The sequence below is a fragment of the Rattus rattus genome, chromosome 9, assembly GCF_011064425.1.
Source record: "Rattus rattus isolate New Zealand chromosome 9, Rrattus_CSIRO_v1, whole genome shotgun sequence".
NCBI lineage: Eukaryota > Metazoa > Chordata > Mammalia > Rodentia > Muridae > Rattus > Rattus rattus.
Window position 1 is genome coordinate 37,523,913 of NC_046162.1, and position 24,726 is coordinate 37,548,638.

General features: G+C 48.3%; 1 protein-coding gene across 1 annotated transcript; it reads left to right on the top strand.

Moving 5' to 3' along the window:
• Positions 1-943: 943 nt before the first annotated feature.
• On the top strand, positions 944-13,712 carry Gm2a (GM2 ganglioside activator). Its single transcript, XM_032913157.1, has 4 exons — positions 944-1,202; positions 6,433-6,594; positions 11,802-11,984; positions 12,208-13,712. The coding sequence occupies exons 1-4, from the start codon at positions 1,104-1,106 to the stop codon at positions 12,361-12,363; spliced, it is 600 nt and encodes a 199-aa protein (XP_032769048.1). The 5' UTR covers positions 944-1,103; the 3' UTR covers positions 12,364-13,712.
• The last annotated feature ends 11,014 nt before the right edge of the window (positions 13,713-24,726 follow it).

Here is a 24,726-nt window from a genome sequence, read left to right on the forward strand (position 1 = left end):
CTAACCAGCTTGAAACACTGTCCAAAGCACCTTTGGAGCCAATCCATAACTTTAGTGATCGAATAAAGAAACAGAGATGGGGTTCTCAGAAACCCGTGAAGCAATGGGCTTCCAAAATCTTGTAGACAGAATGAGAACTAGAGAAATTGAGTCTTTGAGAAGGCCACAAATCTACTTTCCAGTGTGTTTTAAAATCACCAACTATGCTTCTCCATACGTCCTAAAATTCTTTTTCAGCGACGAAGCCCAGTTTGGCCTGAGTGGAGGTCTCGAACTCCTCGGGCTGCCACGCTGATAGTGTATATGCTCTTTCTGTCGACATTCCTGGTATTTTGTTTGTACCTTGGAAAGTGAACTTTGGTGTCTAAACAGAAAGACTGCGGCTGGCGATAAGCGCCACCACCTCCATCATCCTCAGGCGCAGGTGCTTCCTTAGGACTAAAAGCCTCAGGGGGCCTGGCAGCGTTTTAGATACTGTTAAATGCCAACAACCAGACGCCAGAAGTTACAATGTGAGAGGACAGAAGCAGGAAACTGGCAGGGAGCTTTGACTGTATAGTGAAGAACCTAAAAGGGAAAACAACTGAACCTCCCTAGACACACCCCAGAGCTTCGCTCCGCCTCGCCCCTCCACGCCCAGCAAGTTCTGCCTATCTTCCCCCCTCTCCCCCAACAGCCCCCTCGCCCAGGCGCGCGCTGAGCCCTGCGTCTGCATTCTCCTCCGCCCTGGCACTCCGCCCTGCCCCTCCCACCTTTAGTCCCACCCCTCACGTAGCCCCGCCCCTCGCGCTCAGCCCTTCCCGCCCCCTTAGACTCGCCCCTTCGCTCGGCCCTCAATCGGCTCCGCCTCTTTCGCAGAGCCTTTTTTCTCAGCACTTAGCTCCGCCCCTTCCTCCCCTGGCTCTGCCCCCGCAGTAGGCCGTTGAGGGTGGGGCCGAAGTGGGCGGTACTTGGGGCGTGACCGGAGAAATCCCGCCTAGGGCCTGCAATCTCTGCCCCGCGGGGCGGAGCGCTGAGCGCAGCCTGGCATTGCAATAGGGACCTGCTGGCTTTAAAGGCACTGGAGAGTCGCCGTGCCTAGACCGACCTCGAGGACCGTCGCCATGCGTCGTGTACCGCTGCTGCTCCTGCTGGGCTTGCTGCTCGTGCTGGGCTCGCTGTTCGCAGGCCCTGTCGCCCCTTCGCGCCTCATCTCGAAGCGCGTGAGTGCCCCTGATCCTGGAGCAGGCCTTCAGCGGCTGATGGGTCCAGATTGTCCTAGAGGGGCTCCTGTCCTCCGAAGTGTCCTGTCCCATCCTTTCCCGGTGCAGGGCAGCGATGCGAACGCTCCTGCCCCAGACCCAGGATCTCAGCGTGTAACTCGTTGCACTCCCCGCCCTCCTCTTTCACTGTTTTCTGCTTAGCTCTGAGCTCTTTCTGCTGTGAGAGGGTTGAATCAGGCCAGGGGGTTCAAACTTGGCTACCAGGTGACAGAGGGCCAGCCGTGTGATCCCACTGCACCTAGTTGTGAGCCTTTGAGACCCTCCATCTCCTGCCAGTCTTTCACTTCCCTGTCTCTCATTTTCCGCGCTACAGACCCCCGGGAAAGGGAAGTTCGGTCATTCTGAGGGAAAAGCCCAGTTCCATTGCTTTTTGTGGTGGCCCAAAGTGCAGGTCCTCCAGATCCCTCCTGCCAGCCGGCTGGATAAAGGGGGAAGGTGTTATGGACGATCTTAGCCTTGGTGTATAAAATGTGTGATGTCAGCATAGGGTGAGGGCTTTCACGAACCCGGTGTTTGCAGAATGCCAAAAGAATAGTGCAGTTAGGGCCAGTATGGCCTTGGCCTTGTTCGGTCAGATGCAGGGTGATGTTACTTGTGGGAGGAAGGAACTTTTGACCTCACTGTCCCAGAGACTAGTCAACTTGTCTCTTGATGTCTCCTAGTGTGGGACTGATAGTCTTGGCTCCGCAGCTCGCCTTGTGAGGTGGAGCCCTGTTAGAGGCAGTAGGCCTTGCAGATATCCCCGTTTCTCATATATGCTTTGCTTGTGGGTTCCATTCCAACTTTCGGTGCTCAGTTAGGCAATTTGGAGGGACTCGGGCATTGCAGGCACCAACCTCCTTTGCTCATGAGGGACTTTACTCAAGATCACTCAGCCATACTTTTGAACCCCGCTGACTGTCATCACCATGTTCTCTAGAGGCTTATGGGTACAGAACTTGAGTCTGCAGTGACCAGTGATTGACCGAGCCTTCGGAACCCTGGGGTCTTCTTTTATCATTGTCTGGTCCTATGACCCTGTGCTGTAGCGACTCAGATATGGCTGGTTTTGTGCTGGCCACTTACTAGACTCTATGTTGCATAGTGGGTGTCATTTATCATCTACCTACTGTGTGCTGTAGGTCGAGCTTTGTACTTTTCCTCTTTAAAGTAGTTAATGGGGGGTTGGGGATTTAGCTCAGTGGTAGAGCGCTTGCCTAGGAAGCGCAAGGCCCTGGGTTCGGTCCCCAGCTCCGGAAAAAAAAACAAAACAAAATAAAGTAGTTAATGATGATTTTGAACTACTGAGCTTCCTGCCTCTGTCCCCCAATTTTGGAATAATTTATGTGGATAGTATAGAGTTCTGTGTATTTACCTAAGTGCTTTTGTTAGCATCCCATTTTATCCGTGTACTTGTTAAAACCAAGAAGCCAGTGTAGGTCGGTTACTGTGAACTAAATTAGGCTTTATTTGGGTCTCATGATTTCCCATGAATGCCCCCTCTCTGTTCCAGCTCCTGCTCTGGGATTCCATATTGTCATCCGTGTCACATCTTCTCACTCTACTGAGGCCTGGGGCAGAAAATTTAAATGAGCTTGGCTGCCTTCAGGGGCTGAGTCCTGTCGCTTTCTGAGTACAGACTTCTTACCCCTGCCATTGCCCATTTAATAAATGAGGAAGTTGAGCCTCCAGGGGTTAACATGCCAGAGACCAGCGGTTAACTAGCATCTGTTAGCGAGAGTAGTAGTGGTTGGTATGTGATAGAGGGACAGCCTCTGACCTGTCCCTGTCTTCTATCCGTGTAACCACTTCTAGGCTGGGGATAGCATCTACCAGGTTCCAGGTACACACTGCTGATCTCTGTCCTCCCTTTCCCCATGAGCCTGGACTCAGCTGCTGGGATGCCGCACAGGCGAAGCTGCCTAGGCCCTGCTTAGTGGGGGGACCCCCTTGTGAGAAGTCTTCTAGGGTTGGGGGAAGAGGTGATCGGAGAGGGTGGGAGATTCTAAAAAAGGACACCCTAGAATCTTCCCCTAAGCCCAAAGTAGTCCTCAGTGTGAATCAGGCTGCTGAGTTGGGAAAAGCAGCCTTCTACCCTGTCAGCCCAGGTTACTGCATAGAAAGCCATTCCTTCACTTAGCTTATGACCAGCCTCTCCTCCCCCAGGCCATCCTTCTCCAAGCTCGGTATTTTCTTTCGAAGGTGTTCTATTGCACCACGGCCACTTTGCTTTCTTTGACCTATGAGGGCTTATGATAAATGAGACTCCTATCCTTCCAGCCTCAGCAAGGCCCCTCACTCAGTCTAGCCTGTTGGCCTTTCTGTACTGCTGGAACCAGCTGAGCTTCTACCTCGGGGCTTTTGCTTGTGCCCTGTGTATATTGACTGACTTCTCATCCTGAAAGAATGTTTTAAGTGTCACCTTTTAACCACCCTAAGTAAGACCTGAGTTACTCTCCACATCACCTTCTGGCACTCAAATTACAGTGGTTGGTACGTCCTCCTTCCTTCCTGCCTTCCCTCTCTTCCTCCCTTCCTTTGTTTCTATTTTTCTACCTCCTGGTACTTGGGTTCGAATCTATGGCCTTAGGCATATTAAGAGAGCTCCCTGCCACTGAGTTACACTGCCAGCCTGGGTTATTTACATCAGACTATAAAGATCCACAAGGCCGAGCAGGACTGCTTCCTATTGTTTACATAGCCCTCAGTCCAGGGCCTGAAATTGTTGCTCCACAAATACTTGTGGAATGAAGTTTGAGCAAAATGCCTGCTGGTACCTACCCTGACCCTGCCTTTCTTAGTCACGGTGTGGCCTTTCATTCCTGGGATCAGAAGCCCATGCCAAGAAGCTTGAAGATGGCTGTTTAACAGGCTTACAGCGATCTCACGGAGATCACGGAGTTGGTGGCAGGAAGCAGAGGCTAAGGAGGCACATGGCTGTCTTTTAGTGAGCCAGCTCACGCTTGGTGTCTAACACAGTGTCATGAGCTGTTACGAATGTGTTCTCAGCTTGCAACAGTTCTGGGAGGAAGAGAAAAAAATGACTCTGTTTAAAAGATGTGGAAATCAGAAATCAGGACTCCAATGCCATAGGCATGCCAGGCTGTGATTCAACCCAGGTCTGTTGGACTGGAACCTAGATTTCCTGACTGGCACTCCAAAGCCATACCTGTCCCAGGCCCCTGTGATGCTTTTTCCCCCCCATCACAGGCTGGTTGTGAACTCGTGTGTTTGAGGATGACTTTATGACCTTCGAAGCCACCTTTTGTCTCTGCCTCTCAAGTGCTGGGATTACAGACATGTGCCTCGCGTTGGTCAGTGCTGGTCTTACATTGTTTTTTGTTCTTTTTTGAAGACAGGGTCTCACTATGTAGCCCAGACTGGCTTCAAGCTTGGTCCTCCTGCCTCAGCCTCCCTAGTGCTGGGATTGTTGGTGTATGTCACCATGCCCACCTGGCTCCTCTAGTGATCATGCGGGTGACTGACTCTGTGTCCCTTCTCCATAGGACAGAAGAACTTAGTTTTGTCCCTTCAATTTGAACTTGGAGCTGAGTCACAAGTGTACATGCTTAGAACTCACCTTAAAACTTTTGGCCCAAGACAGTGCCAAGCCTTGTGTCATAAGAGTCACACACAACACCTCTGGTCATAGGGTCACACAACTCCTTGTGTCATAATTCCAAAGCTTGGCAGAGAGAAGCTGTGGTTGAGCATGGATCAGGTGTTTTCTCTGGGTCCAGGTGGCTATGAATGGGTTAAGATGGAGGCCAGGCTGGAGGTACAGGGTTAGCAGATTTTCTAAGGCTGTGTGTGGATAATGGTCCTTATAGGGGGGTCTTTGGTGCATGTGAGTATGTTATGAGAGAGAGAGAGAGAAGAGACAGACAGACAGACAGGTGTAGAATGAATTCCAGATCCTAAGGTCCTGGGGGCTGGTGATCACATGAGTTGAACCTAGGTCACGTGGAGGAAGATTTGAGAAGTTCCTCTGCAGAGGAGTGGTGGGTGACTCAGATTGTGGATATGGTGTGGTTCACGACAAGGGAGTAAGAATGTGCTTGTAAGGTGAGAAAGTCATTCATGGGGATTGCTCATCACTTAGGGACCTCCTGTAGACCTTGTCCTGTGGGTCCTGTTCCCTGGATGGTGAGGTTTGGCTTACTGTTGTTTCTCCTTGCATTCTTTCTCCTCATTGCCCATTGTTGCTGACCTCGGATTGGACATGGGGTGGGGCATGATCAAGCTTGTGCGTGGAATACAAGGGTGACTCTTTCAGGGGCTTGTCCTGTGCTGGGCTCCCAAAGCTAGCTGGAGAGAAATGGGTGGCAGGGCCAGAGTTCAGAGAAGGTACCCTCAAAGCTAAATGAAATTAATACCGTTATTAAAAAGAGTATTTTCTTTATTCATTGACTTGTATACAATGTATCTATATTGTATCCAGTCCTACATTCCTTTTCAGTCCATCACCATTTTTATCTTCTTTTTTAATAATCCACTGTCCAATTAGTGCTGCTTATATGTGTATGGCTATGAGTATCACCCCCCTCCCCCTCACCAAGGAATAATGACTCCTCTTCTCTGTAGCCACCAACTGCCAATACTTCCTTAGCTAGGGGTGAGTCCTCTTTCCCTCCCTCTCTCCCTTCCTCCATCTTTTCTTCCCTCCCTTTTCATTCTTTCCTTCCTTCCTTCTTTCCTCCCTTTCCTTGTAGCCTAGGCCGATCTAGAATGACCACATCTTGCCTTACCCTGAGTGTTTACATGTTGGGCTTGTATCCCCACAGCCAGTTACATATGTCTCTCCTCCCCTGCCCCAGAACAGGGTCTTGTGTATCCAGACTGGCCTGACATGGGCTATGTCATTAAAGATGACCATTCCTGCCTCCACCTCCCAAGTGTTACCCTTGCCACCACACTGGGTTTGTGTCATGTTGAAGATAGAGCTTAAGATTTCCAATATGCCAGGTAGACATTCTACCAACTGAGCTATATCCCAACCCCCTTATTTGAAGTTCAAGAGCTGATATAACAGGCCTTGGCCTCACTCACACTTTGGCTACCTGCCTGAAGAATGGGTCAGACAAATGTAACTGTTACCATGGTGCTCAGAGGAATGAGTGGGCCTCCAACTCTTGAATGCTGAAACATTTCTTTTCCTCCACTTCTCTCCTTGTTGTCTGGTTGTCCCTAGCCTTCCCAACTTGGTGGCTTCTCCTGGGATAACTGTGATGAAGGAAAGGACCCTGCAGTGATCAAAAGCCTCACGCTCCAACCTGACCCCATTGTCGTTCCTGGAGATGTGATCGTCAGTGCTGAGGGCAAGACCAGCATTCCCCTCACTTCTCCTCAGAAGGTGAGCCCCAGGCTAGATGGGAGAGGGAGTGGGAATGGGCAGCCATCAAGCACTGTGAGAAGTGCATGCTCACAGGTCATGAAGGATGTCGGACTTCACAGACTTACCCAGGTTCATAGAGTCCCAGGGTAAGGGCATGGAAGGGAAACCCAGGTGTCAGCTGGGATTCATCCATACTTGCACTTGGATACAGTGGCCCACTGTTTACAGTGGACTTCTCTGTGTTATTTTGTTGCACAGCCAGTAGCCAGGGACACAAGGCTATTTTATTTTGAGACAAGGTCTCACTCTGTAGCCCAGGCTGGCCTTGAACTCTTGGGAGGCCTGCCTGTCTCGGTTTGATTGTGGGCATGAGCCACCACAACATGGACTTTCTCACAGCCGAATAACGAATGCTATTTCCTTTATCCATACTGCATGTATTTGTTTTTTAAAAATACATATGAAAACAAGGAGTGCTTCGTGTGTGTGTTTGGAGGGAGGGCTTTATATAGCCTTAGCTGGCCTTGAACTTGCTGTGAGCTCGTAGCTCTCTTGCCTCCACCTCTGGAGTGCGCAGATCACAGGTATACTACACATCTGGAATGGACCCCAGGGCTTCTCATGCGTATTAGGTGAGCACTCTGCCAAAGCCATATCCCCAACCTTGTTTCCGTTCTTTTGAGCCAAGGCCTTATGTAGTTCAGTCTGCCCCACCACTTTAATATAAGTACCTAAGGATAACCTTGAACTTCTGATCCTTCTGCCATCACCTCCTGAGGACTGGGATTACAGGCATGTGCCACCAGACCTTGCTTCTATGAGATGTCTTCTCCTAGTCTAAGTCCTCAAGAGCTAGTTGTTGTTGGCTGTTACAGATACCTCCCAGAATCTTCACTCATTGTTCTAATGAGACTACGTGATCGGCTTGGGAGACACCACAGTGGCTAGAATTTGTCCTTATAGTAATGATCTACTCATACTCTCCTGATTATGTACCTTCACATTAAATGTTTTTATTTATTACTCTTGTGCCTGCATATGATACGTGGGGCGAGGCCCACACGACACGGGAAACACGCACAGGTTGGTTCTCTCCTTCCACCTTTTTGTTGGGTTCTGGGGCAGGAACTCAGGTTGCCAGGCTTATGTGGCAAGCACCTTGGCCTGCTGAGGCAGCCTGCTGGCTCAGATGCATGCCTTAAAAGCTCTTTTAAGTCATTGCCCAAATGTCTCCAAACAGGCAGGTTTGCACCTAACCTGACAGCTGCTGTTTTCTTTCCCATACTTTTTTTGTTTTTTGACACTAAGAGTCTGAGTCTTGGCCAGTCTTTAATATCATCCCTCATGAATGGGAGTGATCCTTTCACAGTGCACTGGCTTTTTGTATCTATTTGGGAATGCTAGCTTATTCCCACCCATCGCCCAGGTTTGCATGCATTTCTATATGGTTTCATATTTTATTGTAAAGGCTTCTTATGGCACTGTTTATTATAGTTCTTTACTGTCTAATTAGAGTCAACCACCTTTTAAAGATATTCTTATACTCCCTACCGTCTCTTTCTGCTCCAGATCTATTCTGGAACAAACTGTGATCATTTAGAAGGTTTTTGGGAGCCAAGCCTGGTTGGTGCATGCTTGTAAACTATAGCACTTGGGAGGAAGTACAGGAAATCCAGGAGTCCAAGGGCTGCTCGGTCTCACAGGCAGTTGGAGACCACCCTGTACTGTTGGGCTCAATCACAGTTCCTGCTCTTAGGCCATCTCTTGAGCAAGTACTGAGTTAGTCAGTAATTTGGATAGTGCTTTGCTGAGTGCCTAGCACTCAGTATGTGCTCAGTGTATGCTGGGATTTGTTGACTTGTCAATCACTGTCAGTGATTGAGCTAGAAGACCTAGAGAGATCTGAGTGCCTCTCCACCTCTGCCATGGCTTCTGCTTGCTGGGCTACTACATTTTCTTCAGTTATTACCCAGTAGGAGGAGGCCAAGCCCCATGGATACAAGGGCAGAGTTTGTCCAGATTGGAAAGGGAGACTGGCTACTGAACTGAGTCTGCCAATGTTGCATGAATGCCATTCTCTGCTCTCATTGTTGAATCTGGAGTGTATGGGTGTGTGCACATATGTGTATGTATATATGCCTGAGCATGTGTATGTGCATATATATGTGGCGGACAGATGTCAATGTTAGGTGTACCCCTAAATCTCTCCACCTTAGATAGGGTCTCACTGTGCCTGGAGCTCATCTATTTGGCTAGATATCTGGCCAGTGAACTCTAGGGTCTGCCCGACTCGGCCTCTCCAGTGCTGAGCCTGCACCGCTGCACCTAGATTTCTGGGATCCTGGCATCTAACTTAGGTCCTCCTGTTTGCCTGACAGACCCTTTACCAACTGAGCCATCTCCGCAGCCCTGATTGATTTTTAACCCTGCTTTTTTTGTTTTGTTTTGTTAGTTTGAGACAGGATTTCTCTGTGTAGCCTGGGCTGTCCTCTATAGACCAGGTTGGCTTCAAACTCAGAGCGCCTGCCTCTGCCTTCTGAGTGCTGTGTTTAAAGGTGTGTGCCACTGACTCGCTGATTTTTAGGTGTTAGACCCTAGTGGCTATCTCTGTGAGATGTAGACACAGCTCTGGCCATGTGGAAGAGCAGCGGCCCCTGTTAGAAAGGGGTTGCCTAGGGCTTTAGCAAGTGCCTCTGTTTCTCTGATTTAGAGCTGGGAGTGATGGGGGCAGGCTTTTAATCCCAGCCCTAGGGAGGCAGGCAAGTGAGTCGCTGTGAGTTTGAGGATGACCTGGTCTATAGAGTGAGTTCCAAGACAGCCAGAGCTACAAAATAAGACCATGTCACAAACAAACCAACCAACAAACAAACAGAAGCAAAAAAGGAGGGCGGGGACATCTGTGCAGGATACACTCTATGAAGGGGGCCTGTAGAACAGGTCTATAGCTGCTTGGTGTCAGAAAACAAAGTGCAGGCCTAGATAAAGTATTACAGTGCATGTCTGTGTGCTTTAAGAGTTGGTCTAGTTGTGTTGGGTGTACAAACGCAGTTGCTGAGGATACACGATGTCATGTTTTCTGAGCCTCCTGGTAGGGTTTGGGATGGACAGGAGACATTGTCTGTAATCCCCTAATGGCAGTTTGTAGCTGCCGCCTAGGGACTAGCCAGTGACTTTTGCCCTGAGCTTCCAATGCTCTGCTGGTCCTGAGCTGGGGAGGGGCAGTCATGGGGGAAGCTCCATAGACATTCGTACTGCCAGTCGGTTCCTGCTGTTTAGATGGTGATTGGTTCAGAGTTCCTCTTGGGGGCCTGGGCTAAGTGAGAGGAAGAGGGACGTAAAGCAGCTAGTAGGTTTTGTATCCTGAGGCTCTCAAGTGCTGACCAGATGTTATCTTCCTCAGTGGGACTTTAAGGCGGAAGTACTGTGTAAACCACACTCTTGGCTGAGGAAGCAGAGGCTGAAGGCAGTTGACTCCCTTAGGGGCAGAACTAACCCTCCAGGTCAGACCCTCTGACTGTTCCTGGTCTGAGGAGGAAAAGACTTCCAGCAGAGGAGGCTGGCAGGAGGGAAGGTCATGGTGCAATCAGGATGGATTCATGTTAGCAGAGCAGGCCACCGAGGCTAGCGGCTCCAACTCCACACAGGGTTCAGGCTGTTCCCGGCACCATTTCTCGGCCTCGAAGAAGACAGCCCGTACTTTTGTACTAGGACATTTGAAGGTTCAGGCAGCAGTCTGGGTCTAGCGGAGTCTGAAGGAATAAGCAACCATCCCTAGATTTCTCTCTCAGACGCAGAACACCAGCCAGGCTGATGGCCCACATCTGTAATTAATCTCAGCATCTGGGAAGTAGAGGCAGGTCATGGCCACTCTCTGCTGCACGGCGAGTTTAAGACCAGCCTGGGCCACATAAAAACCTGTCTCAGACACACCAAGATCCAAACAACACAAAGGTGAAACCCCAGATTGAATAAGGCTAAGACGCAGAGGTTGCTGGGATGTCTGAGCAAAACGGGATCTGAGAACTGTGGCTTCCAGGCCGGGGAGATGGCACAGTCGATAATGTGCTTCCTGTGCAACCATGCAGACCTATAGTCAACCCCAGAGCCTCTGTAGAAAGCCAGGCATCATGCATACTTGTAACCCTAGGCCTGAGCAAGTAGAGATGGGATCCCTAGCAAACCAGCCTGCTGAGTCAGCGGGAGACCCTACTCCAAAAAACCAAGTGGATGATGGACACACGCATGCATGCACATGCACACACTCCTGTAACAGCCACAGGAATCACTATGGAGTGCTGACTTCACACTGACCACTGTTTTTCCCTTCCTGGTTCTGGTGGACACAGACATGGCTCTGAGGGACAGCTGGCATGCATGGTAACTGGTATAGTCTTCTGCACGTGCCACGTGCAATCATGCTTCTTGCTTGGGAGTCTTGGCTGCTTCTCCTCAGTCAGGGAGGCAGTCATTAGAACAGGAGTGGGGCAGTGGGAAGCACACTCTTGAGTTCTCATCCAGCTGGGTCTGGAGAGGCCATTCCTTTTTGTAACCAACTGCAATAAGTCTCAGGAATCTCCCCATCCATTTCCATTGGTTTGTTGTTGCAGAGTCTAGCTATGTAGACCAGGCTGACCTTGAACCTGCAGTTCCCTGCCTTTTCCTCCAGGCTACCATGATTTCAGATGTTCATCGCTGGACCTAGCTACATTTCCATTTATAACTTTATCATCGGCGGTACAACAGAAAATACACGTCAGGAACAACCAGCAGAAAGGCTCTATAGCTAAGACTGGGCTTAGAAGCCCGCCTAGGACATGTACCACAGCCATCCAGCTAGTGTGATCTCAAGGTGTTGGTTCCTATCTTTCGACAGTGACAGCTGGAAGATGGTATGTAGATCAGAGAGAAGGGACATTACATTTGATAATTGGTACCCACCACATGCTCAGGAAAGGTTGAATAGTGAGATTCAGCCAGAACATCCCCACAGCTAAACCTTCTGTTCTCCTCATAGTACCCTAGAGCAAGAGACAGAGGGGATCGCTGTGTTCAATGCCAGCCTGGTCTACGTATGTAGAATCAAACCAGTGGAAATGTATGGGGGGATTACTTTGAGATCATCTACAAGCCTTATTGCAGCTGGTTATGAGATGAAACTTCAAGAGGCAGGAGCAGGACTGTGTGCCCTGGAGTTCACACTGTCACCTTGATTAATCCTGTGACAGGTGGAGCTCACCGTGGAGAAGGAAGTGGCTGGCTTCTGGGTCAAGATCCCTTGCGTAGAACAGCTAGGAAGCTGTACCTACGAGAACGTCTGTGACCTGATAGACCAATACATCCCCCCTGGAGAGACCTGCCCAGAGCCGCTGCACACCTACGGGCTGCCCTGCCATTGTCCCTTCAAGGAAGTGAGTACTTGGGCTGTTGAGGCACTTGTGTTACTCCTCTGTGATAGGGGGAAGTGGGTGTGGCTGTTTCGTTCTGCATATTGCTTCCTTGGGTATGCAAGAACCTCTATCTTGGGAGCTAGGAGCCTTGGTTTATCCATGTGTGAAACGGGAGTAGGGCAGATCGCAGCTGTAGACTGTCAGCCATAGGCCACCCTGACCTGGCTTCACTTCTTCCCCTCAGGGCACCTACTCACTGCCTTCGAGCAACTTCACAGTGCCTGATCTGGAGCTTCCGAGCTGGCTGAGCACGGGCAACTACCGCATCCAGAGCATCTTGAGCAGTGGTGGAAAGCGCCTGGCCTGCATCAAGATTGCCGCCTCTCTCAAGGGCAAATAACCAGGCAGCAGCCACCATAGAATGAAAGGGCACCAGGAAGGCATGCCTCTTCTTCTGTGTTCCGGGGCCCAGACCTGCCTGCCTCTAACTCCGTTCTATGGTTCTCTACCCTTTCTGCAAATCACGACAACCTGACCTGAGGGAGGATGGACCAGGCGGGTCTCGACATCTGTTGGGCTGTACGCCATGCTCCTTCGCACCCCTACCAACTTTCTAAGAGTTTCTCTCATGTCCCAAACAGTCAAGGAATGGGAACCAACATGTTATGGAATCTTAAGTTCAAGCTGGCCCAACATGGGCCTCCTGAAGCTATGCTCACCCCACCTCTTCGTTTTAGTCACCAACTTAAAACCAAGATGACAGTATTAATCTCTCATTCCACCCTAAACCTCTCCTCCAGCAAAGAGGTCTAGGTAGCCAGTCTTAGGTCTGCCCCCCTATTAACTTCCATGATTAACTACATTCCCTTGGCAACTTGCCTAGCCAACACTGGGGCTGACAGATCCTGAAAGGGCAGGATGGCGTGTGACAGAAACCCTGGGAGAGTTATTGTTGGGCATGCCCCATTAACCTCAGTAAAGCACAGGTGCCCAGGGCCAAGCGGACCTAGGGAGCCAAAGCAGTCACTCCCAGGAGCGAGGCCCACTTTTTTTCCTTTGGTATGACACATACAGAATGGGATGATATTCCTTATACCTGACAAGAAACAAAACTGAAACCCCAACAGCACATGTGCTCCAGTGCCAGGAGGCCAGGGTCTGGAATGGCATGTCTAGTCCCGGAGGTACAGTCCAGTGACCTGTAAGTGCCATGTAAGGAATGTTACCGGATATTTGCAACAGTTTTCTTCCTTAGGCCCCAAACCCAGACTTTTCTATGAAGTCTTAGATTTTTTAACTATTAGAAACAAATTGTTTTTTATATACTGTCCAGGCCAAAGGGGCCACGTGGACTTGTCTGGGGGACATAGCTGGCTCACAGGTGGCTGCTTCTTTTCTCACACCTGTTCGTCTTCTCAGTCTCAAGTTATCTGGCTTCATCTCTCTCCACCTCAAGGTCAAGTCCTTGGTGCCTGACCTGAGAGAGGGCTCAGCCTGCACTGGGGCAGTCTGCATGGCCTCTGAGAGCTGGGCCCTGGGCCAGCCTCAGAGCCCCATCACCATCAGGGTATAGGGGTTCACACTGGAGTGGATCTCCCCGCCCCCACCCCCCAGCAGCCACCGTGTGGAACAGGGGTCCCATGCAGAGAGTGGATCCCACACCGGGTTGTACCATGACAACTTCCTGAGCCTCCGTCAGCCCGGTTCTGGACTGGAAGACTAGTCTGTCAATAAATCTTCTTAACTTGCTGTGGGGGCTCGTTTTCTTGGTCGTGTGCTCCCCTGAAGCTTGTGATGTTTGTGTGGACGCTTGAGACGGCCTTCGTTGCTGAGGAAGTGCTCGGTGGGTGGTACAGGGGAGTCCGGGCATCTCTAAACACCGGTACCTGCATTAATCTCAGCAGCAGCTGGGGCTTCCGCCTTGCTCTGTGAGCCAGAGGCTGAGGACTGCTTTCACTTTCCTTAGCCTAGTTTCCTGCCATTCAATCTTGAAGCTTTCCTTTTGGTTTAGTGTGCATTTGTGTGCAAGTGAGAGAGGTGGGGAGCAGAGGGAAGGGGAGGGGGCTGGGGGAGGTCAGAAGACAACCATGGGTATCATCCCCCAGGTGCTTTCCACTTTTTTGTGTAAGTCAGGGTCTCATTAACCTGGAACTGCTCTGCAAACTAGGCTATCTGGCCAGAGAGTCCTAGGTATCCACCTGCCCCTACTTCACATCCCACTGTTACTGGGAACACAAATGTGTTCGTGGTTCTGAGGATCTGAAACTCTGGTCCTCAGGCTTGTACAACAAGTACTCTACGGATGGAGCCCCTCCTTTAGTGTAGAGACAGGGTCTCTAGCCTAGGCTGACCTCAAACCCCTGTGTACCCAAGGACAAATGTGTCTGTGTCCTTATGCCTTCAGGATCACAGGCCTGCAGCACCGTGCCCAGTTCTCTTGATTTGTAGTCTGCACTCTGCTTTTGTTGTTCATTTGGTTTTGCAAGGTGATATAGGCTAGTCTGGAGCTTAGCCCTCCCACTCCAGCCTCCTGCTTGCTGGGATTGTATGCATGTGCCACCAAGTCTGCACCACAAGTTCCCAATCGGGACAGAAACTTACTAGCTCAGGAAGTCTTTTTATACATGTCATACTTGTTAAATGTGCCTTAATGAATCTTGTGGGTTGTGGGTAAGATTTGAGGGTGTCACCTCTGATCACCCAACAAAGAAGGATGATGTGTTTTGAGGCCTAGAAAGAAGGAAATGAGGTCTTTGGGGGCAGACACACATTTTTTTGTTTCTGCTTACTGCCCACGATGAGGCGAGCACGCCTGCATACATTCCACCATGCGGCGAGCACGCCTGCATACATTCCACCATGCTACCTTGCTACTCAACCCTGTATATATCATCCTTCATGGTACCCAGTATACATCATTCTGCTATAATACTCTGCGTTGCCATATACCCTCCTGAATACTGGAATGGCCAGGAGAGATGGCTCAGCAGTTAAGAGCACTGATTTCTCTTCCAAAAGTCCTGAGTTCAAATCCCAGCAACCACATGGTGGCTCACAACCATCTGTAATGAGGTCTGATGCACTCTTCTGGTGTGTCTGAAGACAGCTACAGTGTACTTATATATAATAAATAAATCTTTTTTTTTTTAAAAGAAAAACAAACAAAAAGGGTGTGTGTTACCATGCCCAGTCTGGAAGGCTTTTTTTTTTTTTAAATGCTTATTTTATTATTTATTTCTGTGTGTGCCATCGTGTCTGGCGCGCGCGCGCCACACACACACACACACACACACACACACACACACACAATTTTTTCTTTCTCTTTTTTTTCTTGACTGGGGAACTCACTGTGGGCCTTGGTCTTGAACTTAGAGATCTCTAAGTTCTGGAGCCTCCCAACCCCCCCATTAAGAATTTTGCAGACAGACTCTCCTGAAGGAGACTGTCTGGAACTCAGTCAGTCCTCAAGATGGTCTTGAACTTGAGTAACAGAGAAATGACAACACATTTGAGTCTTTTAAATAAGAACCCAGGATAGAGTCTTGTGCACCGTGGAAAAATCTAGAAAAAGATCAGCAGCCTCAGTAGTAAATGTCACCTACTGACAAGAATGTCATGTGGATGTTAAGCTGGGCATAAAGCAGCACAAAAATCAAGTATCTGCATGGTTTAAAAGTCCTACCTAGCAGGGTGTGGTGGCTCACATCTGTAATCCCAGCCCTTATGAGGATTTTAAATTCAGAGTTAGCCTGGGTTACAAAACTAACACTGTGTAAAATGAGCAATTATTGAAGGGCGAATGTCATTTCTCTGAGATACTCTTAATATGTCATCTCAATATAGCCATGGTCAGATAGCCCCAAACAACTCTTTAAGGTTGCCAAGGCCACGAACGAATAATAAAGAATGATCTAGAAACAGTCACAGACTGGGAGAATAATGTGAAAAGGGGATTTAGATCTAGAAACAGTTGCCTAGCACAATTAGGCCCTGGGTTGGGTCCCCAGAAAAAAAAAGAACCAAAAAAAAAAAAAAAAAAAGGCAGGCGTGCTGTGAGATCCTCATTCTGATACTGAATTACAATGGTGTTTCAGCCACGTTGACATGGGTGTGGCTGTGATGGGGCTTAGCATGCACGACAGGTGACTTTTTTTTTTTTTTCCCACCCCGAGCTGGGGACCCGAACCCAGGGCCTTGCACTTGCTAGCAAGCGCTCTACCACTGAGCTAAATCCCCAAACCCCTGACCTTGAGTCTTGAGTTGTCAGGTTTTGCAGCAGACCCAAACCATCTCCCTGACCCCTCTCCCCTAAAACTTTAAAACATTTATTTTGAGATAGGCTCTTGCTAGGTTACCCAGGATGACCTCGAACTCACACTGCAGTACACATACACACAATGAATTTTTTTTTATTTGTTTTTAAACACTGAGGCTATGAAGCTCTGCCTGGTCTGAGAAACTCTCAATGTAGATCAGGCTGATCTTGGACTGACAAGAGATTCCCCTGCCTCTGCCTCCAGAGAGCTGGGATTAAAGGCATGTACCACCACACCCAGTGTAAATTTTTAAGCCTTAATCTTCTTAGTAGCTGGAACTTGGGGCCCTACACCAGACCTAGCTAGCTAGCTAGACTATATATATAAAATTTCAACCAGAGATTCTGGTTTGCACTTGAATTACCACCATGGGTGAGTTAATTTCTCTTCCCTTAGCTTTGATCAACTATCTGGCCAAAAAACAACTCAAGGAATGAGGAGTTTATTCTGGTTCACAGTTCAGAAGAGCACAGTCCCTCAAAGCCAGGCAGTCACGATGGCAGGCGTGGCTGGGTTCGCAATGCTGGCACTTTAAAGATCGTGAGATGTGTTTTATTACTTTGTATTTCTTGTATAAAGTGATGGTTTAATAACAACCTGTCATTCGAGATCTCATGTACTGGCATATTCAGTGGTACCCACTCCACTTTTCAGTGTGTGTGTGTGTGTGTGTGTGTGTGTGTGTGTGTGTGTGTGTGTGTAATCTAGATTCCACGTAGGAGAGAAACCGTTTGACACTTGTCCTTCTCAGTCTGGCTCCTTTTGCTCAGCAGCTTGATCTCCGGTCCCAGACACTGTCTATCCACCGGTTCCTGCTGTACTCCAATGCCATCTTCGCGTGGCCCACTTCTCTAGTATCCCATTCACAGGCTCTTGATAGTCAAACATTTTCACTGTCTGTTCCTCTTAGTTTGGGTGGCCTTGGTGAGATCCAGACTCAGCTCAAACGAGACATCATTCTTGTGACTCATAGTCCAGCTCTGAACCATTGTCGATCACATTTGCCAGTAGAAAAAGGCAAAGGGAATAATTTTGAAAGTGTTGGGGGTCATAACCCCTCACCACATCGAATCTCTGGTATTCCACATATCTTGGTTCCAGTATCGGGTCCCAGTTTTTTCCTAGAGAAGCACATGGCAGCAAGGAACTGAAACCTGTGCCTCTGCTCCTGGAAGGACAGATCGGTTCCATGGTGACCCCTGAGGCTGAGTGTTCTGTAGCAGATTCTAATGGCTCACCTCCCTTATCTGCTCCTGTGTTGCTTCATCTTCCATGCAAACCTTAGTTGGGGGTGGGATGGGGCAGCTAATGGTCATTTTGAGGGCTCCAAGTTGTGAGGCTTAAAAGTCGTTAAGGCTTAAAAGTTTATACTCCGCAGAATGGTACATGCCTTTAATCCCAACACTCAGAGGCAGAGGCAGAGGCAGGGGCAGGGGCAGGGGCAGTGGCAGGGGCAGGGGCACGGGCAGGGTCAGGGGCAGGGGCAGAGGCAGAGGCAGAGGGCAGAGGGCAGAGGCAGGGCAGAGGGGCAGGGGGCAGGGGGCAGGGGGCAGGGGGCAGAGGGGCAGAGGGGGGGCAGAGGGGCAGAGGGGCAGGGGGCAGAGGGGCAGAGGGGCAGAGGGCAGAGGGCAGAGGGGCAGAGGGGCAGAGGGGCAGAGGCAGAGGCAGAGGCATCTCTCTCAGTCCAAGGACTGCCTGATAGAGTTCTCAGACTAGCCAGGGCTACACCCTGTGTTTAAAAACAAGACTCTTGAGTTTCTTTTGCCAGAGGTTTCTTTGTAAGCCAGCACCTGTTCAGTCTGTAGGGCTATAATGGCTCTTGTGCATGCTTTTGGAGTCCAGTGTACATGTGAGTTTTGTGCAAGGGGACTACAGATCTCAGAACCTCAAGGCGGCCTATCGATATTTCCTGTCAGGTCACAAAGCCCCATCTTACTGTAACAGGCCAGAACCTCAAACCACTGATAGCCTTTTCAGTCAGAGGCTGCTTGCTTGCAGAAGTTGAGGCCCGGATGCTGATAATCACGTGTTCCCCCCACCCCCCCACCCCGGTGCAAAGCATTAGCTCCTACTGTCATGGGACTGGTTCAATCCCACCCACACTTATTTTGTCATTCAAGATGAACTTGGGATCATTACACTCTCATGATAATAACAGAGTCACATTTCCAGTGAAATAAATATCATGCCATCCGAACATTGAGAGGAGAGGAGAGTTGTAGGACCCAATTAATCCTACGTCTGGGAGGTCCCACTCATGAAAACACAGAGATGGAGAGCAATGCAATCAAGCAAGAGGTTTAATGAGCCAGTGCACTGGGCTGGCCCTGTAATTGGGACAGAGGCGACCTCGAAGAACAAAAGCTCACACTTTTTATACTGTTTCAGGGTATAGGCTTTAAGTTACAGCATGAGTTGGTTATTTCTCATTGGCGAGGCCTATTACCTTCTGAATTCACTGGTGGCTGCCTACCGTCCTTTGAATTCATTGGAGGCCCTTGGTGGGGAAATATCTTTAGCACGCAGAGGGGGCGGTGAAGGATCCGTCCCTTACTGCGGTTAGCTCATTCATGAGGATGGGGTACTGCTAAGATAGGTTAGCTCATTTCCTGGAACAGGGTGTTATCCTAAATTCTTTGGACGACCTGTCAAAGTTCCAGCCACCTGGTGTTTGCCTAAGGCAGCCTTTGTCCTTAAATTTGAATCTTACAGACAGGTGCCCCTTCTGGTGACATGCTCTGAGGACAGCATGCATTCCACACTCATATACCAGTCCTGGAAAAGCCCCCAAAGCCCTGGGGAGAAGGTGTTTTACAGTGGGAGCAATAATTCTCTGCTAAATTGCTTGATTGGTTAATTAATTAATTAATTAATTAATTGAGATAATGATTCACTCTGTAGCCCTGGCTGTCCCAGAACTCATTATATAAACTACCGTGGCCTCAGACTCAGAGATCCACCTGCACCTGACTCCCAAGTCCTGGGATTAAAGGCGAGCACAACTAGGCCCAGCTTGTTTGTAATTACTGTTTTTTACTTAGGCTTCTCATTTAGCTCAGGCTGGCCTGAAACTATGTAGCCAAGGTTGATCTTGAATACCCCATCCTCCTATTTCCTCTTTCAGAACATGTATGTACTACCACACCTGGTATGTTTTGTATATTTGAATTTAAAAGCTTTCAAAGTCTCATTATGTAGTCCAGACTGGCCCTGAGATTGAAATCCTCCTGCTCCGGCCTCTTGAGTGGTGCCATTACAGATGGTACTACCATGTCTACATTTCCCTTCAGTCTTGAGTTATTGGCTGTCATTCCTGCCTGCTCCTAGAACTGTTGTTTGTTGGGAAGTACCAAGAAAAAACCTAGAGACAATCTCATGCCCTTTGGCAAAATTTCAGGCTCATGGCTTGCCTGACTCAGGAAAGCAAATATTTTATTATTGACATTCAGATCTTGCTCCACTGCCCGGGTAGGAGGTTTGAGACCCAGTCTCAGATAACACAGTTGAGTCACAACTCACTATGTAGCCAGTGATGGCCTTGAACTCCTAATCTCCCTTTCTGCACCTTCCAAATCCAAGTGCCAGGAAAACAGGGCACCCCGCCACCCTGGGTTACCAAGCCTAGGCAGATCTTGTTTTACTGCACTGCACAGGGCTACCTTTCCAGCCGCACGCACCTTCTCTGTGTCCATCATTTCAGTAATTCATGCATTTTCAAAGTTTTCAAAATTATCTATTATTGTGACCTGTGGTCAGTACTTTTTTTTTTTTTTTTTTTTTTTTTTTTTTAGATTTTATTTATTTTATGTATGTGAGTACATTGTCGCTCTCTTCAGACACACCAGAAGAGGGCATCAGATCTCATTACAGGTGGTTGTGAGCCACCATGTTGTTGGGATTTGAACTCAGGACCTCTGGAAGTGCAGTCTGTGCTCTTAACCACTGAGCCATCTCTCCAGCCCCCAAGTGATCTTTTTTAAAAGAGATTTTTATTTTTGCATATGTGTATTATGTGTGGTGGTTTGAATGGATATTGGCCCCCATAGACTCATGTATTTGAATGCCTGGCTCATATGGAGTGGTACTATTAGGAGGCGTGACTTTTGTGGGAGTGGGTGTGGCCTTGTTGGAGAAAGTGGAGGTCTTCTATGCTCAAGCTCTGCCTAGTGTGGAATACAGTCTCCTCCTGGCTGCCTGCAAATTAGATGTAGAACTCTGGGCTCCTCCAGCACCATGTCTCCCTACACACTGCTGCGTTTCTTGCCATAATGACTGATTGATGATGATGATGATGATGATGATGATGATGATGATGATGGACTAAACCTCTGAAACTGTAAGTCAACATGAATTAAATGTTTTCCTTTGCAAGAGTTGCCTTGGTCATGGTGTCTCTTTACAGCAATGAAACACTAAGACAGTAAGCATGCAGATGCCTGTGGAGGCCAGAATGGGGTATAGGATTCCCTAGAACTGGGGTTACAGACAGTTGTGAACTACTCAGCATGGGCACTTGAAACTAATCTCTGGTCCTTTGCAAGAAACAGGATGTGCTTTTAACTACTGGGCATCTCCACCCCCTGACCTTTTACATTTTTCTTGTTTTAAAAGTAATGCTTGGCATTTGTCACATTTTTCTGTCTTCTGTCCTTTCCCTCTCCAGTGAGTTGGTGACAGGAATTGTGCTCAGCACGTCAACTCTGCAGCTTTACCTGTTGAGCCTTCTTGCTGGCCCAGTCTTTCTTTTTATTTTTTAGATAGAGTCTCATGTAGTGCAGGCTGGCCTAGAACTTGCTGTGTAGTGGAGCGTGACCTTGAAACTCTGCCTTCACCTCTCCAGTGCTAGGATGAAGGTTGCAGGCTACTGAGGTCGCTGTGCCTGCTGCCCGTGATCCTCTGTGTTTCTGTGTGATTGTTTTGATTGTCCTTGATACTCATTCATTGATGAGTATGTTTTTCATCACCCTCCCTCAGCGCTCTCTGTTCTTTGATATACAAAGGTGTTATAATTGTGAGGACGTGAGTTCAAATCCCCAGAGTCCACAAAAAGTTTATGCTAAGTATATCTGCAATTTCACTACTCCTGCAGTGATAAGAGAGGAAGAGACAGGAGACTTCTTGAAACTATTGGACTTCATACACACACACACACACACATGCACAGGCTTAAAAATTGCTAGCTTGTCTTAGTCATTGTTCTATTGCTGTAAAGAAACACCATGACCAAGGCTACTCTTATAAAAGAAAACATTTCATTGGGGCTGGCTTACAGTTTTATAGGCTTAGACTATTAGATCATGGCAGAGAATGTGGTGGCAGGCAGACATGGTGCTGGAGAAGTAACTAAGAGCTCTACATCCTGATCTGCTGGCAGTAGGGCAGACGTGGAGGCGGAGGAGGGAGGGAGAGAGACATCTCAGTCCGGTCTCACTTCCAGGGACACCCTTCTCTTACAAGCCCACACCTTCTCCAACGAGGCCACACCTCCCAATCCTTCTCAGATAGTTCCTCTCCCTGGTGATCAAGCATTCAAATTTATGAGCCTCAGGGGGCCATTCTCATTCAAACTAGTACACAGCTAACAACCACACAAAGATTTCTAAGTGTTCAAGCAAAAGCAAAAAAATCACAGTTTCTCCCTTTAAATCTAGTCAGAAGTTGTTGCAATTTTCGAGGAAGCCCATCACAAGCAGAGACAGGCTCAGTAGCCCTCTTGCCACAGACACTTAGCTACATTAGGAATGCAGCGGGAAAGCTCTAAAGGGATCTTAAAGGAACCACTTACGCCTGGGTGGGGGCTCTGATAGCACAGTGTTTGCCTAGCATGTACAAGGCTCGGGACCCCAGGCCAAAGCTTGGCTATGCTCATGGAGGAGCTTACTCTGTAGTGCTATTTTCCCATAATATCTTCATCTAGTTGTGGACAACATCACTGTTAGTTTGCTTTTTTGCTGTACTGGAGATTTAACCTTGGGTCTTCCACACTCCAGGCAACAGCTTTTCCCCCCTGAGCCATGCCCCAGTCCCTTTGCCTTCACTTCCTGTTTGTTAGACAGGGTCTCACTAAGTTGTTGCTTAGGCTTACCTTGAAGACCCTGGCTAGCCCAGGTAGACTTTGAACCTGCCATTCTTGTGCCTCAGCCTCCCATGTAGCGGGGACTATAGGCCTGCACCTCCATGCCTGGCTGGTTCCTGTGTTTTTAAACAGCTTTTGCTCACTGGTAAATCCCAGGTTTCCAGAAGCGTGCTTTCAAGTCCGGAAGCATGCCAGCCTTTCTGGATTAACCTTTTACTGATGTGGGATGTGTATTTATAGCTTGCCCCTATTTTGTGTATATCTTTGCAAACACAAAGGGATACTTGGGACAAATGCCCAGGAACACTACCTATGTTAAGACTTCCATATCACAAAAATTTGTCCTTGAACAAGAAACACAGTAACAGTGTGCTTTTAGTTTGCAGAGAGGACTGTCTTTTGAGAACCCTTCCCCCAGCTAAATGTTATTTTAAAAGTAGGTCAATAATCTTTTTTTTTTTTTTTTTTTTTTTTTACCCCTCCCCGCACTAAAGTGTACATTCTTTTTTTTTTTTTTTTTTTTTTCTTTTTTTTTCTTTTTTCGGAGCTGGGGACCAACCCGGGCCCTCTTTAGGTAAGCGCCTACCACTGAGCTAAATCCCCAGCCAATAATCTTTACAGAGGATGAAATCTCTTTCTCCACAGAAGGAGGAAGAGAAGAGGGGAGCTGGGAGGAGAGAGGGGGAGGCAAAGGGAGAGGAGTGGGGAGAAGGGGAGAGGAAAGGGGGGTGAGAAGAGAGGGAAGAGAAGGCAGGGAAGAGAAGGGGAGGAAGGAAAACAGGGAAGAAGCCTTATAGATGGGAAAGTGGCTCTTTTTCTGGTATTAACAAGAATATACCTTCTCTGAAAGAGAATGAAAAACTCCAAAGAAATGAGCTTTTTCTCAGACTTTCTTTACATCTCCAGGGGTAACAGGGTGATTAGTGGATGAGAAATAATGTTTGGGGGATAAATTTTGATTCTTCTCACAGGAAGAATATGAGCACCGAGAAGGTCTTTAATTAATCAACCACTCCAACCTCTCATTTCACAAACAGGACACTAAGACTGGAGGTGGGGAAGGGGAAATTTCTCAAGACTTGGTTAAGATTAGAAACTGAGTGCCTGGAAAAAGTTAAGGCGACTGTTCTTCCTGAGACTCTTAGCTGAATAGGAAATCCATTTTCCCTCCGTGCACACTTTCTAAGCCTGGTGCTTTAGGGGTACCTTCTGAACGTAGGGGGGAAACACTCTTGGATTTATGTGATTTTTTTTTAGGGTATCGGGTTGCATTAAAAATATTTGCTTTTAATTTATAAAAGTGTGTGTGTGTGTGTGTGTGTGTTTGTGTGTGTGTGTGTGTGTTTGTGTGTGTGTGTGTGGGGAGAGAGATAGATAAAAAGGAGAGAGAGAGAGAGAGAGAGAGAGAGAGAGAGAGAGAGAGAGAGAGGGAGGTGTTGCAGTCAATAAAGCTAAAAGGAGTTGGAGATCTGAAGAGCGCTTTGACGACAGACAAGGAGGTGCAGAGTGTAGAGTGTGCCCAGCTGCTTTTCAGCCTTGCTTTGGTCCAGCATTTCCTCCCTATGCTTCCTCCTCCCTTTTGGAATGGTACATCCTGTGACATCATATGTTGGAAGCATGTAATCTGCCTTTTCATTTTGATTTTTTAGGGGATTACAGTTAAGAAATTGTATGAGTCTCAGAAGACAGTTTGAACTTTGGACTTTTAAACAAGTTTGAGACTCATAGACTATGGGGACTTTTAAAGTTGGATTAAATGTATTTTTCATTATGCGCTTTTTTAAAAAAGATTTATTTATATATATGTGGGAACATTGTTGCTGTCTTCAGCCACCAGAAGGGGGCTTTGGATCCCCATTACAGAGGGTTGTGATCCACCATGTGGTTGCTGGGAATTGAACTCAGGACCTCTGAAGAGGAGTCAGTGTTCTTGACCATCTCTCCAGCCTGTATTTTTCATTATGATATGACTACAAGTTATGGGGTCAGGGAGTAGAATGTGGTGGTTTGAATGCAAATGGCCCCATAGTCTCAGGGAGTGGCACTATTAGGAGGTGTGTCCTTGTTAGAGGAAGTGTGTCACCTGGGGCAGGATTTGAGGTTTCAGATGCTTAAGTCAGGCCCAGTGGCTCATTCTTTCCCGCTGCCTACAGATCCAGATGTAGATCTCTCAGCTACGTCTTCAGCACCGTGTCTGCCTGCACGCTGCCATGCTTCCTGCCATGACGATAATGGACTAAACCTCTGAACTCTAAGGCAGCCCCAATGAAATGTTTTCCTTTTAAGAGTTGCCCTGGTCATGGTGTCTCTTCACAGCAGTGGAACCCTAACTAAGACAAGCAGCAGTTGCTGTTAATGATGGGTCACCTTA

What these genes read in the sequence shown, in the direction of transcription:
- Gm2a (XM_032913157.1), top strand. Translation starts at nt 1,104, where the DNA reads ATGCGTCGTGTACCGCTGCTGCTCCTGCTGGGCTTGCTGCTCGTGCTG. An exon ending in CGCGCCTCATCTCGAAGCGC is followed by an intron (nt 1,203 to 6,432) that starts GTGAGTGCCCCT and finishes GGTTGTCCCTAG; the next exon opens with CCTTCCCAACTTGGTGGCTT. An exon ending in GCCATTGTCCCTTCAAGGAA is followed by an intron (nt 11,985 to 12,207) that starts GTGAGTACTTGG and finishes TCTTCCCCTCAG; the next exon opens with GGCACCTACTCACTGCCTTC.